Source organism: Lingula anatina, chromosome 1 (assembly GCF_051362555.1).
Source record: "Lingula anatina isolate TDL-2025a chromosome 1, LinAna3.0, whole genome shotgun sequence".
NCBI classification, from domain to species: Eukaryota; Metazoa; Brachiopoda; class Lingulata; order Lingulida; family Lingulidae; genus Lingula; species Lingula anatina.
This window is the reverse complement of record NC_141767.1, coordinates 35,221,137-35,236,050: the sequence shown is the minus strand read 5'-3', so window position 1 is coordinate 35,236,050 and position 14,914 is coordinate 35,221,137. Positions and strand designations below refer to the sequence as shown.

The 14,914-nt window shown below is 36.5% G+C and overlaps 2 protein-coding genes across 2 annotated transcripts; one reads left to right on the top strand and one right to left on the bottom strand.

The window, feature by feature from the left end:
* The first annotated feature begins 334 nt into the window (after nucleotides 1–334).
* On the top strand, nucleotides 335–1,445 carry LOC106167208 (histone H2A). Its single transcript, XM_013545930.2, has 3 exons — nucleotides 335–511; nucleotides 758–911; nucleotides 1,131–1,445. Exons 1-3 carry the CDS (start codon nucleotides 400–402, stop codon nucleotides 1,270–1,272), a joined length of 408 nt encoding a protein of 135 aa, XP_013401384.1. The 5' UTR covers nucleotides 335–399; the 3' UTR covers nucleotides 1,273–1,445.
* Nucleotides 1,335–4,951, bottom strand: LOC106167229 (monocarboxylate transporter 10). Its single transcript, XM_013545950.2, has 6 exons — nucleotides 4,642–4,951; nucleotides 3,914–4,488; nucleotides 3,346–3,715; nucleotides 2,772–3,023; nucleotides 2,350–2,531; nucleotides 1,335–1,940 (listed from the first exon to the last, which is right to left on the bottom strand). The coding sequence occupies exons 1-6, from the start codon at nucleotides 4,949–4,951 to the stop codon at nucleotides 1,605–1,607; spliced, it is 2,025 nt and encodes a 674-aa protein (XP_013401404.2). The 3' UTR covers nucleotides 1,335–1,604.
* Between the last annotated feature and the right edge of the window lie 9,963 nt (nucleotides 4,952–14,914).

Here is a 14,914-nt window from a genome sequence, read left to right as displayed (position 1 = left end):
CTTACATTCACCAGTGTCACAAAGAAATGAAATTCGGTCAGTCACACAAATATTAATATTGGCAATGTCAGTTACATCGGTGGACTTAGACCCGGCAGGCTTCAATTACGCATAGTTTTACTTATTCTCTTCCCCCCCTCCTACAAACACACGTTCACACAAATTTGGCTTCCTTCTGCAATAATAATGCGTCAGTAAAGTTGATTAAGTTGTGTTTTAAGAAACACAAGGAGTACTTAGTGTTGATTTCTACGGTAAAAAAATAATAAACTAGATCCAGTGCGGCAATAGTGATTTGAGACTTGCCCCCTGGTCACTTGAATGGACTTTCCCTCCGCTTTTACAAACCACTTGTAACACCCACGTGGGCAGAGTCATCTCGGAGGGAAATTTGACAACATGAGTGGGAGAGGGAAAGGTGCTCCCAGTAAGAAAGGGGCGAAACAAACCCGATCTGCGAGGGCCGGTCTACAATTCCCCGTTGGCAGAATACAGAGGTTTCTGCGTAAAGGTAAAGTTAGCCTAAGCAGTGTATCTTAAACTGACCGAGTTTGATTTTCTATTCTATTCAGATACATTATATTAACCACACCTGGATTTTGAAACGAGGTTTCTGGACCTCTGAAGTAAGGATTTTGCAGATCTCAATGTGAAAACCAATGTATAAAAGACTGCCTTCGTTGCTGGACACGTTCAATTTCTTGAATTATTATAAAATCACTTATAATACAACGACAACATTTCGCTCCAACAAAAGGTCACTACGCTGAGCGTGTTGGCTCGGGTGCCCCTGTCTACTTGGCTGCTGTCCTCGAATATTTGGTGGCCGAGATTCTGGAGTTGGCAGGGAATGCGGCCAGGGACAACAAGAAGTCTCGTATAGTACCTAGACACGTGCAACTGGCCGTAAGGTAGACGCATAACTATCAATATTAACTGTTTTTCCTACCGAAAAACGCCTTTAATATATTAGTTTATCACTTACAATGACGCAGAATGATTTATGTTAATTAAAGCTTTTTTGATTATTTTCTACAAACTTTTAGCATATTTTGTAGATGTGGACTGTATTGACATATGCATGAAATGTACGATCAATACTTATTCACAGTCAATTTTTTTAATTTCAGAAATGATGACGAATTGAACAAACTTCTGTCCGGAGTAACCATCTCACAGGGCGGAGTGCTGCCTAATATTCAACAAGCCCTGTTACCAAAGAAATCCAGCAAAGGAAAGGGAGGACCCGGAAGCCAGAGTCAAGAATACTGAACAGAACTGCACAACTTTAATCCACTCTCAGGGATGAGACATTACAGAAAAAAGGACAGGAATTAGTTATTCATGTACGGATTTATTCAATTCAGGTTTTTTTGATTGATCATCTTTCTAGTGCGTATTTTGTATTTCGTTTCAACAATTTAGAATATATTTTGTAAAAAGACCACTGTGCGGTTGTTTATAGCGACTCTTCTCTAACATCTGCAATAGAATCAAATTAACCACATAGTCGAAACGATTAAAATAGATGCTTTCACTTAATAACAAAATGGACATTCTCTACGTGTGATTTCAAAAGTCCTTCAAGGCGGATTAGTGACAATTCAGCGTGGGCTTGCCATGGGGGAGTGGCTGCTCTGAGAAATGTTGTCATCCAGTGCAAACTGAAGGCTGTTTTTGTCGTGGGAATCCTCCGAGGGGCGTGGTCCCAGTGCGGTGCCCGATAGCGCGGTTTGTCGCCGCCCAGCTGCGCCCTCTTCAGGCACGGGAGTGAGATTGCGGTGATACAGCATCTGGGGGCTCAAACTGGCGGCGTGGACTTTTTGGTGCTGCGAGGCTTGAGAGAAGTCGATATTTTCTATTTCGATTCTGTCATCTTGCTGTGCGTCGTCCTGCGATGATGGTTCGAATAGAACACGGATAGCCTCCAGCTCGCATTCCTAGAATGATTAGATGAACATATAATATAATATAATATAATATAATATAATATAATATAATATGATTGATTATTGATCCGGATCACCACCAAAAACTAATCACTTCTAAGTAAACCCATTTCTGACCTACCTAAAAAATTTCATAAATATCGGTCCATAACTTTTTGAGTTATGTTGATGACAAACAGACAGACAGACAAACAGGGGTGAAAACATAACCTCCTTGGCGGAGGTAATAATATAATATTAATAATAATTAATAATATAATATAATATAATGAATGGATGAATTAACAAAATGCTATTATATGAATTTGATAGATTTCAAAGGGCAAAACGAAATTATATTTAGCCAATGAATATCGGACAGTTTAATTCGGAGTCTAAATATTTGATGAATACAGATAACCTGAAGCCCAGAAACCAGTGATTGTCTCTCAGGGTCTGAGTTGGTTCTGAACAAAGTGCGAGATGTTTTCCTCAGGATGTCAATGGCTTTGCTGACACTGCTGGGGACAAGGGTATCCCTGCTTGCGGAATTCTTGGTCGGGATATCGATTCCTTCCTCTCGGTGTTCATTTTTGTCATCAACTTTAAATAGAAATATCCCATATTTAGTATTTCATTTTTTTAATTTTTTAATTTTTTTTTAAAAATTATTTTATGCCCTAAAATGTATTTTCTAGGGAGAATATTTCCCTTCTGAAACCGTAATCATACGTATTTCAACTATTCCTTATCAGAATAAGAAAACAAGCTCTATTTTCACTGTAAGGTAAAGGAAGATTGATTAAAAAAAATAATTTTCAGATATACATATATGGTTATTACAATTTTCAAAGACCAAGAAATCCCCTGTATCCTCCTCCTCCTCCTCCTTGGTCAACCAATTGTCGTCTGCTCTGTCTGTCTCGGATTCTGGGAACTGTTCGTATGTTTTCCTGGCGGCAACCATCACGTTGGTTGTCTTGGCAGTCCGCTGTGCCCAGGGGACGAGGAATAAAATGAGGGCTCCGAGGATGAGAGGAATTCCCGCCAAGTGGAAGGCCAGGTTATAAGACCCGGTGCTGTCGTATATTAGTCCTGAAATGGAATTAAATAAGAGCAAATCCATGGGTGAAAGTTTTCAGGATTATGTCTGATTTCAGGAAAATCGGTTTTCATTTTGAACGTTTCCTTTTCGAATGGGTTAAATGCAATGCAAGCTACGTTTTTTTTTTTCAACACTTTTAATTTTTCTTTTTTCACCCATGCAACTAACTGTAAGAAAATCGTCAAATACAGCTAAATTAAACTTCAACTTGGATTAAATGAAAATTAAATTAAATTAAGCCTGAATTTAAAAAAAGTTTTGCTATGTCTTTGTAAAAGTCTCACTAAAAATACTAATTGAAGAATTTATTACCTGCGATTGGTGGTCCCAGCGTGTAAGTTATAGACGTTACACCGACCAGAAATCCCCAAGCCACAACGGCTCGGTCTTGTCCTACAAAACTAGCCGTCAAGGTTGGCAGTAACACCACATAACATCCGTCGACTAGGCCGATAAAGATGACGTAGGCAACCAGCCCTGAGAAGGACCGAATAAGGGGGAGAAGCATGCACCCCGTGCCCGTGACGACCATAGATAATTGATGCATATGGAGGCGGTTCAGGAAGCCATATTCTACAATCTTGCCGAAGAGAACTCGCCCCGTTGCCGTAGCGCCACCCATTACCATCATAAGAAGTGAGGCCTGTGTTGGTGGGATCCCGACATCCATTGCATAGGAGACCTTGGTTGTACAAAAATTTAGCTCAAATTTACTCATTGAAAATTATTTGAATAATAATAATTAGTAAATTATTTCCTGGTTTCTTAATAGAAATGATTGAACATTCACTTTAAAAAACAGCAAGCTACTGAGGTCTTATCTTGTTTTTTTTTCTTTTAAGTAATTTAATTAGAATGTTTGAAACAAATTAAAACTTACCAAATGGACGTATGGAATATAGTATCCAAACATGACAAGAAAAATCCCCGCAATCCACACAATGAATACTCTGTTCTTCCACAGGGCCAAGTCGGCGATCACCCGGCGTGCCAATGAAGTCTTGATCCGCTGACTGGGGGTCTTGTGGGAACCTTCCAATGGTTTGAAGAGATAGGAGCTCCACAGTGGAATTAACACGACCCCCGAAAACACCCTAAAGGCGCCCCTCCAGCCGATACTATCTACCAGAAGTTGGGTAAATGGTGACAGAATGAGGGTCCCTACGCTGCTCCCCGCCGTCATGATCCCCGTGGCCAGTGCGACGTATTTCTCAAAGTAGTCGCCAGAGATGCACATAGTTGGGGTGTAGGCGAAACAACACCCGCATCCGTAGAGGAACGAAAGGGTGACGAAGAGCCAGGTGACGTCGGGCATGAATGACGAGATCAGAAGAGCGATGGAACAGATGATACTCCCTATCATTGCACTTATCCTGTTGCCATAGCGGTTGATGACTGCGCTGGACAGCGGACCGAGGGCCATGGCTACGCCGTATGCCAGAGCTCCAACCCAAGCTTAAAAGATAAATAATCGTGGAAGGGTAGGTACGTAATTATTTCTATTTTTGTGAAATATGTTTAGTTTGATCGCGTTGTATCAGAAGAGAAAACAGTTACGAAAGAGAAATGAGAAATATATACACTTCAGTCTTGAGACAAACTTTTTACCTGTGGTCGCCTTAGAAGATTTGAACTCTTCTAGGAACTTGACAAAGAATATGCCATATACGTGAAGGAAACCAACAATTAGAACTTGTATCAAAAAGCCGCCAAAGCACACCAGCCACGCCCTCGTTCCATCCTTTTCTGGTGTGGGCTGGATCGTGATGTCAATCTCAGTCTCTGCAGCTTCTTCATTTTGCGCGTTATTCTCAGGTTGATTAACAGCCTCCCCTGTTGGCCTTGTATCTAAAGAAATAATATCGTAAGTACTTTCTTCCTCAGGCGTAAGGGTCTCCATTTTGATATCTTGCTCCATGTTGGTCTTGAAGCTAGATTATCTGGGCAAGAAACCCAGATAATTTTTGGAGCCGCAGAATGGTTACGACATGACTGATGGAAAGCTGCTGGCGAGGTAACCAGTCTTATGACGTCATTATGAACAAACGTCACAGTCCAATGTAAACGTCACAGTCCTATGGCGTCATAATTTTACGCTTACTAGTACGCTTTCATTGTGTAAACGTCATTCTCATGACGTTCAATTTATTAATGGATCATAGAATCAAAATTAATCAATCGTTCAGAGTGTTAAAAAATGCTCAATATTGAACACAAGAAGGACCGTCCGTAATGACGACTTCGTCTTCGACTCGTCAAATCTCCATTTACTGGGCTGGAAACCCAAGGCAAGGTTTGCGGCAGACGGTTTGATAGTACAAAAAGCATGGGTCAGGCTACTGGAAATAGAAGACTGCTAATATTTTATTTATGTAAATGCATCCCCTTCTATGTAGGTCCTCAGTGTTTGCAAAAATACTTCTAAACATTCCGGTATTCCTGCCAAGGGTTATACGTAGGGAGTTTCGAAAAACTTTTATTTTACACACTTTTTATAGGTCATTTTAGATAATGGGGGTGTTTTCAAGATATGCCCTAAGAGTTCTTTATGATCACTGTTTTTAGGAGTGACATCTCTCACATCGCATCATAATAGGGGTAAATAGTGTCAACTTCGGCAATGTCGGTCCACAGAAGAACACAGTGGACACTTAACCTTCCCATTAATTCGGCGATACTCCCACCTCCTTCTCCCTCCCCCTCCACTCCCTAAATAACATAGGTGGTTTTACGGTTTTACTGTATTTGCCGAAGGAAGTAGTATACATACACGTATATACATACTAGTATGTATGCTTGCCCCGCCCCCTCTCTCCCACCCAGCAAAACAATGGGTCTGGTCAATGGTAGGATCAATGGAAAAATGTTACTCTGTAAAAACATGTAAAAAACGGGGGATACAGTATTACAGCATTTTATTTTTTCCGAACCTTTACAATTTGATAACTGTTTCTGCATATAGAAGCTACTAGCATTTATCAGTGGGGAAGTAGTTTTGGTGGATATTTTCTACGGGTTTCTCAAAATACGTGCATTAACGTTCTTTTAATTGTAGTATGTTTGTTAATGGTGCGTTTTTGTTCTGTAGTTTTAATTGCATTAGGTTAACCGTCCTTGTGTTTATTTCCTACGAATCACTTAGCAATATGACAGGTTAGACAACTTCATGGTAATATTTTTCCTGTTTTATATATAGATATAGAATGATTAAGCATCGAATGTGTCAATTAAAATTTTAATCCCTTTAAACTGTGGATTTCGACAAAGGCGTTTAATTTCTGTTTTACGCATCAAAGTGATAATTGACAATTTATAAATTTATACCTCAAATACATCAAAACTTTGTTTATGCATGTGTTTTTTTCTATTATGAAGGTGTCAAAACAATGTGTTTAGGCGCGTATTCTACAAACTTCTTGAAATATAGGTAACATCTTACAAAGGGTTAGTTCCGCCCCAACCGCAAATGCTCCCATTGCTTTTTAATTCACTTTAAGAAAGTCACACGGTTCGTTCTAGGTCTTTTCAGGAAGTGTTCGAATTTAAATTTGATTATGTCGATGGTATAGGTTGAATCTTACCTGATCGGCGAAATCCACGTGATTCTATTGTTGTGCCCAAAACCGCTCTTAGATCCTAGTCCACTGCAGAAGTAGTCGGCGGTGCTACTCTATCGACAGAGGCTTTCTCAGCTCAGAGCTTTCTTGCATAGCCTAGTCGGAGTTTTGTTTCATTATCTGACGTAAAGAAATATATCAGTGCAGTGCATGCATTTTTTTCTTTTCTTTTCATTTCGGTTAAAATGCTAATACTTGACCGACTTTGATAGTTTATCTATTGTCTTTCCATCTATTCAAATCTATTCTAATAGATCTAGTAGGTTTATTCATTCTATCAGTGCATTTTTATATTACGGTAGACTGGTGTAGTATTTTAAGGTCGTTTTACATGGTTTTTGGATTAATATAACTAACAGATCAAAAATGACAGCTGACCGTGAGCAGAGATGATGTCCGTACAGTTATTATCATAAACGATTATTACTTTATTTGTATATGTATACCAGTTCGAATTGCATTATTATCGCCATTTCTGTGTTGCTGAAGATTAAACACGCGCAAGCTCGTGCACACACACACACGCACTAAAACAATCTGCTAAGCTACTGATTGCAGCAGAGAAGATCATTTCTGTTCTTTTCCAGATGGCGCTACATGACGGTTTGGTTTGTCAAACCTGGTAAAAACTACTCAGATTGCAGCATGCAGCAGACCATATAAGGATAGCCAGTGACCTATATAATGCCGTTTTACATAGGGGGGTGTAAGGGTCTGAAGTTTAATTAATTACTTTAATCTATAGCATTTTGAAATATGCAGGAAACAAAAGCTACCTGTGCATTGCTATTTTAGTGCATTGTTAATCAAATTCTGTCTTTCAAATAATGTTTATTGAAAAATAGAAAGGGTGGTTACCCAGCCCTTTCTGCCTCCTACCCCGATGGACCATTTGAAACCTGAACCCTTGGAAGAGATGTCACTTTTTCAGTTCTGAGTGACCAGGGTGTGGATGCAAGGCGATCAGGATACTAAGTCTATGGATATTTCAGTTTTAACCGATTCAACGAAACGTTCTAAGACAATGGATTTAGGTATTTGTCGAAAACTTATATTTGATGAATTTAAAAATGGGTTTGACGCCTGTATTTGTCAAACACTGGGTTTTACCATTCACCAATATTTTCCCCTCCTGATATTTTGTGTCCTCCATGTCTCCTTTATTTCATCACGTACCTCAACAGTGAAAATTGCAGTTGTGCTTCACGTTAACTACACTAAATTTTAAACTACATCGGTTGAATTAGTAGTAGCAGTAAAGTTTTACATGCGAATGTGTCAAGATGGGGAAAATTCTGTTGAATGGTTCCTTTAAAATTTTGGCTGTTGAAATTTAGTGAGTTGGTAATAATAAAACCATGTATCATAATAACAGTACGGCAAAATAGTCACTATTGAAATTTAAAGAACTGGATAAAGGTTTAGTGATATTCTTCCATTTCTGATTTTGGTATGATTTCACAAATAATCCATTGAAGTATGTGACCTAGTTAATAGTTACACTGCTTTATGCGTAACTGATTATGAAAGCAGCCATTTTCAAGGCATAGGGGAGAGAATTCCTAGCGCCAGTTTGCAAGCAGTGCTTGAACGTAATTTTGATATTTCTCATTACTGGCTAATGTAAATATCACGTCTAATCAAAACGCTCTGTTCAAAGCAATTTACCACGATTTTTACCTCTAAACTTTAAAGCCTCTTGTAAGAAAAAACAAATCAAAATACAGCATATTTAACACTGCGTAGTCATTAGTATCAAAACTTGGTTTATTTCTCCAAGGAATAGAACCGCCCCTTATGCCTTTAAACATGTCTTACTGTAATTATAAGTCTGTGTTTACCTCTTTTGTAAAACTACTAGTATTTGCAGTATTCTTCAGCAAGGCAGCAAGGTGTGACTTGACGTTTATTTCAATGCAAATATAATGCTCAAAAATACAGAGAAACCTATTTTCCTACTCCAGGAAAACTTGCAAATAAAGCTCAGTTTGACCTTTTCTTCAAAAGACGAATAAGTTACCTTGAAAGCTCTGTTCACGTAATTTTGCACGTTTGGTGATAAATGTTACTTTTTTCACGTTTTTTAAAGTGCTTTGAATAAATCATACTGAAGCAGTCTTAAGTTATTGATCCTGTAAATAATACATAATGAGTTCAATCCACTTTTAAAATTGTTTAATGCTTACTTGACAAAATTCTATGAAAAGACAAATTTTTTCATATTTTTCGTAACTTAGCATTTACAATATTTTCACTCCTTTCGAACTCCTAAATTAGACCTTAAATAAAAAAAAAAATCTGGAAATTTCAGCAATTTAATTCTTTAAGTTTACTTTATCGAAAAACTGTTTCGATCTGAAAACCCTGTTTGGGGTTCCAAATTTCTACACTTTTATCGCCTTGTGTGAAATTCACAAGTTTCTATCTCCATAGCGAGGTTGACTAAAAAACTAGTAACTTAAAGAGCGTAATTGTATAATCTTTTAAAGCTTGAAAACTTGCTGTCTTGTTGAGTGAAAAGTGCCATTTTTTAAGGACCACAATCGATCATTTTGTTTGAGTAATGGAGTATATAAAGTATATAAACACATTTAAGACAAAATTTACGAAAATCACATGTAGTTGTAAACTGATTTGGCTAATCTAAGTCTACCTGTTAAACTGTGTATAAAAAGAACATGGTTATATTAAACAATTTTTGTTATTTAACTCATCTGGATTGTAATCTTAATGTTAACGATTTTTCTAAAGTTCGGGTGAATAGTATGTGCAATATTTTTGTTATTATTTGTTAATTATGACTTGCATTTGTGGCATTAATTTGTTGAAAAGATCTTACTTTTGCATAAAGATGAAGGGAAAAGTCATGTGATCTTAAGTTATAACCCATTTTCAAAACTTCTGCTTTTTAACAATTCTATCTCAGCAGCATCTTCAGTATATCAAGCAGCAGGTGCAGAATTGATGTTTATGTTCTCACATGATTTATGTTCAGAAAGTTACAAACCATTTGTTACAAATTTTTGAATATAAATGCAAGGTAGTAGTATAGGTAGTATAAGTAATACCACTAGTAATACCCTCCATTTTGCCTAGGTTTGATAGTTACACGTTGAAATTGCTAGAATGCTTTTTTTTCAAGAATCAATGTCTCTAGGGGATTTTTTTCACATTCTCATTAAAGTGTATCTCTTGTAGTGTATTTGAACGTATCGGTTGCTGTAAAATATTGAAATTTATTTCAGAAACGGCTTGTGACAATTTTTTGCAAAACATAGTAAAAATGCGTTTTTTCCAAGCAATAACTGTCGGAATTTTATGTTGTATTAAATGTAGAAAAAGCCATATCCTGAAATAAATTTCACAGCACCTTATGTTTAAAATTATCCAAAACAATGGCAGATACCGGTACATGGTATTTTGAAAGGGGGTCCTATTTTGAAATTCTTGGCAAATTGGAGTATTTTTGTAACCTTTAAAATTATGTGATATCAGAGTGAGTCTCTTTCGCTTTTTCCTGCGGTGGTGTGGGGTGAGAGAGCTTCGACATCTGCCGTTGTTTTTGTTAAAAATGAAATTTAAAAAAATCTGACTGTCATTTTATCTGAAATAATTTGTTAAATATATAACAAGATCAAACATTAGCCAAGTAGTTCATTAGTTAGTTTATTTATCAAATCATACTTGAGCAAGTCTTAATGCGCATATCAATATTTTTGTTTTAAATATCTGAATATTCAAAACATCTTGTGATTAAAATATTAAAAAAAAAAATTTTAATCTTTAACAAGTAGATGTTTGAAAATATGAGAATACATTATTTTACTCCGAATAAAATACTTTACAATTATATGTACAATGGCTTAGCGTTTTCATTGGCTCGGCGGGACTCTAAGGGTGGGGATTCGATTCGGGTACTAGGAACACATTAAATTCTTTACCAGAAGGGCTTTTAAAAATTTCCCTTGCTTACTATAAAAGAAAAGTCTACCAGGGGTGGGTGGGCGGGAACACTTAGGAGAGTGGATAGCACGCGCGACTCGGACCCAGCAAGACCTGGGTTCGAAACCTGGCGCTTCTAGGTCCCAGCAAATTACCTTTTACAAAAAAAATCCAAATGAGTAATTTAAACTGCGATAAGAGGGTCCTATGATCGAACAAAAAATAAGTTGAGGCAGTGGCTCAGTCGGTAAGACGGCAGGACAGTAAGCATGAAGTAGAAGGTTCGAGATGAGATAGGAAAACTCAATAACTTTTGCAAGTTTTGAACGAAGTAAAGCTTTTGTAAGTTTATTTTTGTCAAAATGAATTATGTACAGCATTAAAATGTATACAAAAATTATAAATGGAACATTTTGTGCTCAAATTAATATACATTAAAATTTAACAAACAAACAAACCAAAAAAAAAAAAAGACGCTTTATATCTGTAAATAAAACAAGTCGAAGCTTTTATGCATTTTGAACATTGTTACTATACGACGGAATCCTTTGATTTATGAAAAAAAGGTTCCAAGTACATAACATCTGAAAGACTTTGACAAGAACTGATAATAGACAAATTAGATTTATTTTAAAACAAATTGGACTTGGCAACTCTTTTCAAAATTGACATTAGTGCCTTGTCTACATCGAATTTCATCAAAATATTTCCGTCCCAATTTAAAGGTTGTTACAATTTTTCAAATGCATGTAATCTGCTGTAAGCGTCATCTATGCACTACCGCACAAGAGCATGTAAGCACACCTTGTCCTATGTCGTCTCGTTGACGTTTGCACACTAAATCGAACAGTAGCCAAAATTTCTTCATGTTTGTAAGATTCCTGGTAGTTTTGACAATCGATATTTTTGAAATCGGTTTCTTTGCACTAAATCCGAAAATAGATATATGGCATAATTTACATTTGCGAAGCATGGGAATCAGGAGCGACATAAAGACGGAAGGTTTACAAGATTAGCCTAAGTCTTAGCCTTTTTAGAATAATATATACTGGCAGTCAATGAAAACCCATCAGAAAACTTTCTTGTATTTTTTTTTACCGAGAATCGATTCCAACCATTAAAACGAGTACAAATGCACTTGTTTGGTCATAAGAGAGTGGGCTGACCACTCGGATGTTTAGAATTTCCGCGACACATGACAAAAAAGTTCAGTGATGCCACGTCTGACACTGAAAGAGTGACTGCGGGCCCTGGGGATGTTGGAGGATGGGCGGAATCAAAGAGATTTGATAACGTGACCTTGCATTTTAATGATCTTTTCTGACCTTTATTTCACCTTGTGTAACTGAAAAATGGGTCATATTTCACACGTAAACTGTTATTTTCTTAATGTACCAAAGGAACGAAAATATTATTTGATAAATAAATGATGCGTTTTCATTGACTGTCAGTATACAAACCAAACTGAAAAAGTTGCTCAAGTACTTGAAGCGACTTTTCACATTCACTTTAACTCTGGTTCTCGGTGTTTAGTGATGACACTAACCTCAAATAACACAAGATAGGGATGCTGGACTGATATCTAACCAAGCCCGTCTTTATCAATCACCCTTGCTCCGGAAAAAAATTTAAATGTAAAAGAATACAGAACAATTTTAATTACTGTAGACCGCTCCTCTGCACATTTTAGGAATATTTTTCATTTTAAAAATTCAAACCAAACGAAGTATTTAGGTTTACATACACTTTGGAAGAATATTAAAATTACCGTTTAGAGGAACAAAAAACTTTGAAATAACATTTTAGATAATAATTCCGTAAAAAATTCTTAAATAAATAACTGACCAAATTGTCAGAATGGACTTTAATGTAACAGATGAAATAATAAATCTCCTATAATCCAATTTTTAAAAACCTATAGATTTCGTTTAAGAATTCTTTTAAAATAAAGTTAAAATTGTTCACTCCTTTTGAGCATTGATGAAATAGACGAAAGTTGACAGTCAAAAAAAATCATTGAATCCTTTCAGAATACTCTTTACTTCCCGAAAATTGGGCTTTGCGACAGCTCAAGTGATTTTGAAAATATGGAATGGCTATGATTAATATCAGTTCTACAGAAACATTCTAATGGACAAACGAGATTTCCCGTTTTTGTTTTGCGACACTTTTGTTTTGTAAATTTAAGTCCTAAATGGCATATAAATGCTCCCAATCCTGGGAAACTATAGTTTTCTTATCATATACGCAACAAAGATCTCCATTCTACTACTACAATATTAAATTAATCTTTTTTCGGATGGTAAATCTTTACCCTATCCCATGGTTTAACTTTGTTTCAGAAAACAAATATTTGATCCCGTCCAGCACTGAAAACACCGAAAACCAGAGGAAGTTTATTCAAAGCCACAGTGCCATATTCATAATTGTTAAAAGATCGTTATAGTACATGTGGACAATACTGCAGTAACGTGTGGACATTTTGCCCATTACATAATGTTGAGATTTCTAAGCCTAGGCATTATACATTATATCAACAGTGCCTTGTAAAGATTTACATCTCTTCCTCTTTTGTGACTGATCACACGATAAATGTAATTAAAAGTTTCCTATATGGAATTTACATAATAGGGTTGCAATGTCTTACCTTCCAGGAGTCAACACCATTTAGAATGAATAAGAGTACATCTCCAAGTTCACAGCGAGGTGTCATGTTACAGATTTGCCTAGATTTATAGATTTATATTTTCAGTGACGAATAAAAACATCTCTTTTTAGAAATTAATATATGATAAATTTAAAACAACCACTTTATCATTTTTATACAGACATTATTTGTGTTAAATGATAATTTCAAAGCTAACGTTTCAGGTTCGAAAAGGGAAGGGTATCAACCCCGACCCTAAAGTATACATAAATTACCCTCATAACACCATGATCAGATAGAGGACTGTACTACGGCATTGTAACATACAATTAGCAAAAGAAGCAAACCAGTAACATGCAGGGTGGACGTTTAGTATGGATTCAATTTCTATGAGAAATTTGATGAATCAAAAAGCTAATTTTATTCGACTTTTAATTTGATATACGTTTTGGAGCAGACTGTTACAACCAAAAGCAAACATAACATTCCGTACTAAATGTCGTCCCTGCAAATTGACGAGAAGACAAACGTCGACATAGGAGGCAATCTTGGCATGGGTGTGGGGCTGTATGTGTCGAACATGAACCGTGTCTCTGAGTAGGACGCTTCTGGTATCTTCGTAAACGGTACTTAGAGTCACTGGAATTAAAGGAGTAAATTCACATTCATGAAACAATGTCTAAAAATCTGATAAAGCAGTACATGTTCATTACAGTAATTCGTGTCAGTGTCCTTTACGTTATGTTTAACAAATCGCACTTAAAATTTCAAATTATACATGTATATGTACTAGTATTAATAATATTGAAACCTCATGGAAAGCTAATGGTATCAGAAACAAAAGGGTGCCCAAAAGACATTGAGGGAAAGCTAAGAGAAAGTATTCTTCACGTCAATTATATGTCCCCATGGTCATGGCAGCGTCGAGTGCACCATTTCGGGGAAAATATCGTCATTGCAAAACTAAGAGATGCTACAATACATTTTCTATCATCTGTACGGAACTTACGAGATATTCTGCCGGTTTGCGTGCCATCTTTTGGGCCTACGTGTGGCAGTAGCAGTAATATGGCATGGAACACCTTTCTTCTCCATCTTCTACTGACCTTGGTCCTATCTGAGCACCTCTCACCAAGACGGTCACCTGATTTACATAATAATGAAGAGGTCACCTACTTTCCCTGCGGATGCTTCGGTAAACTTTTTCATGAGAAGGCACAATAAACCCCATCTTGAAAAAAGGATTAGGGTTTGATAAAGTCATCATGACACACACGCACACACAACAAAAATGCATAAAATTAAAAACGTAATTTCAAAGTCAATGCGAAAGTCAATCACTGACAATGCGTGACTGTGCATATAAATCAGCTTTCATAGGTCGAATGAACGAACTGGGGCGGGATTGTGATAAAAAGGCGAGATTTTCATTCAATCTTACGGTACAGCGTAACCGTAATAAGGTTATTGATACTTCTCTTTTCTTTCTTTATACTTCTTAAAACATAGATGGACACTTTTTAAGGAAAAGATTTGTTTCCACAAGTTTATTGGATTTTCTTGTATGTTACATCTAGAGGTAATTTTCCAAAAGTAAACTCTAGAGAATTAATGTGTATGCACGAATAAAACACAAATAATATTAAAACTGAGCAAAATGATTTAAAGAATTGGT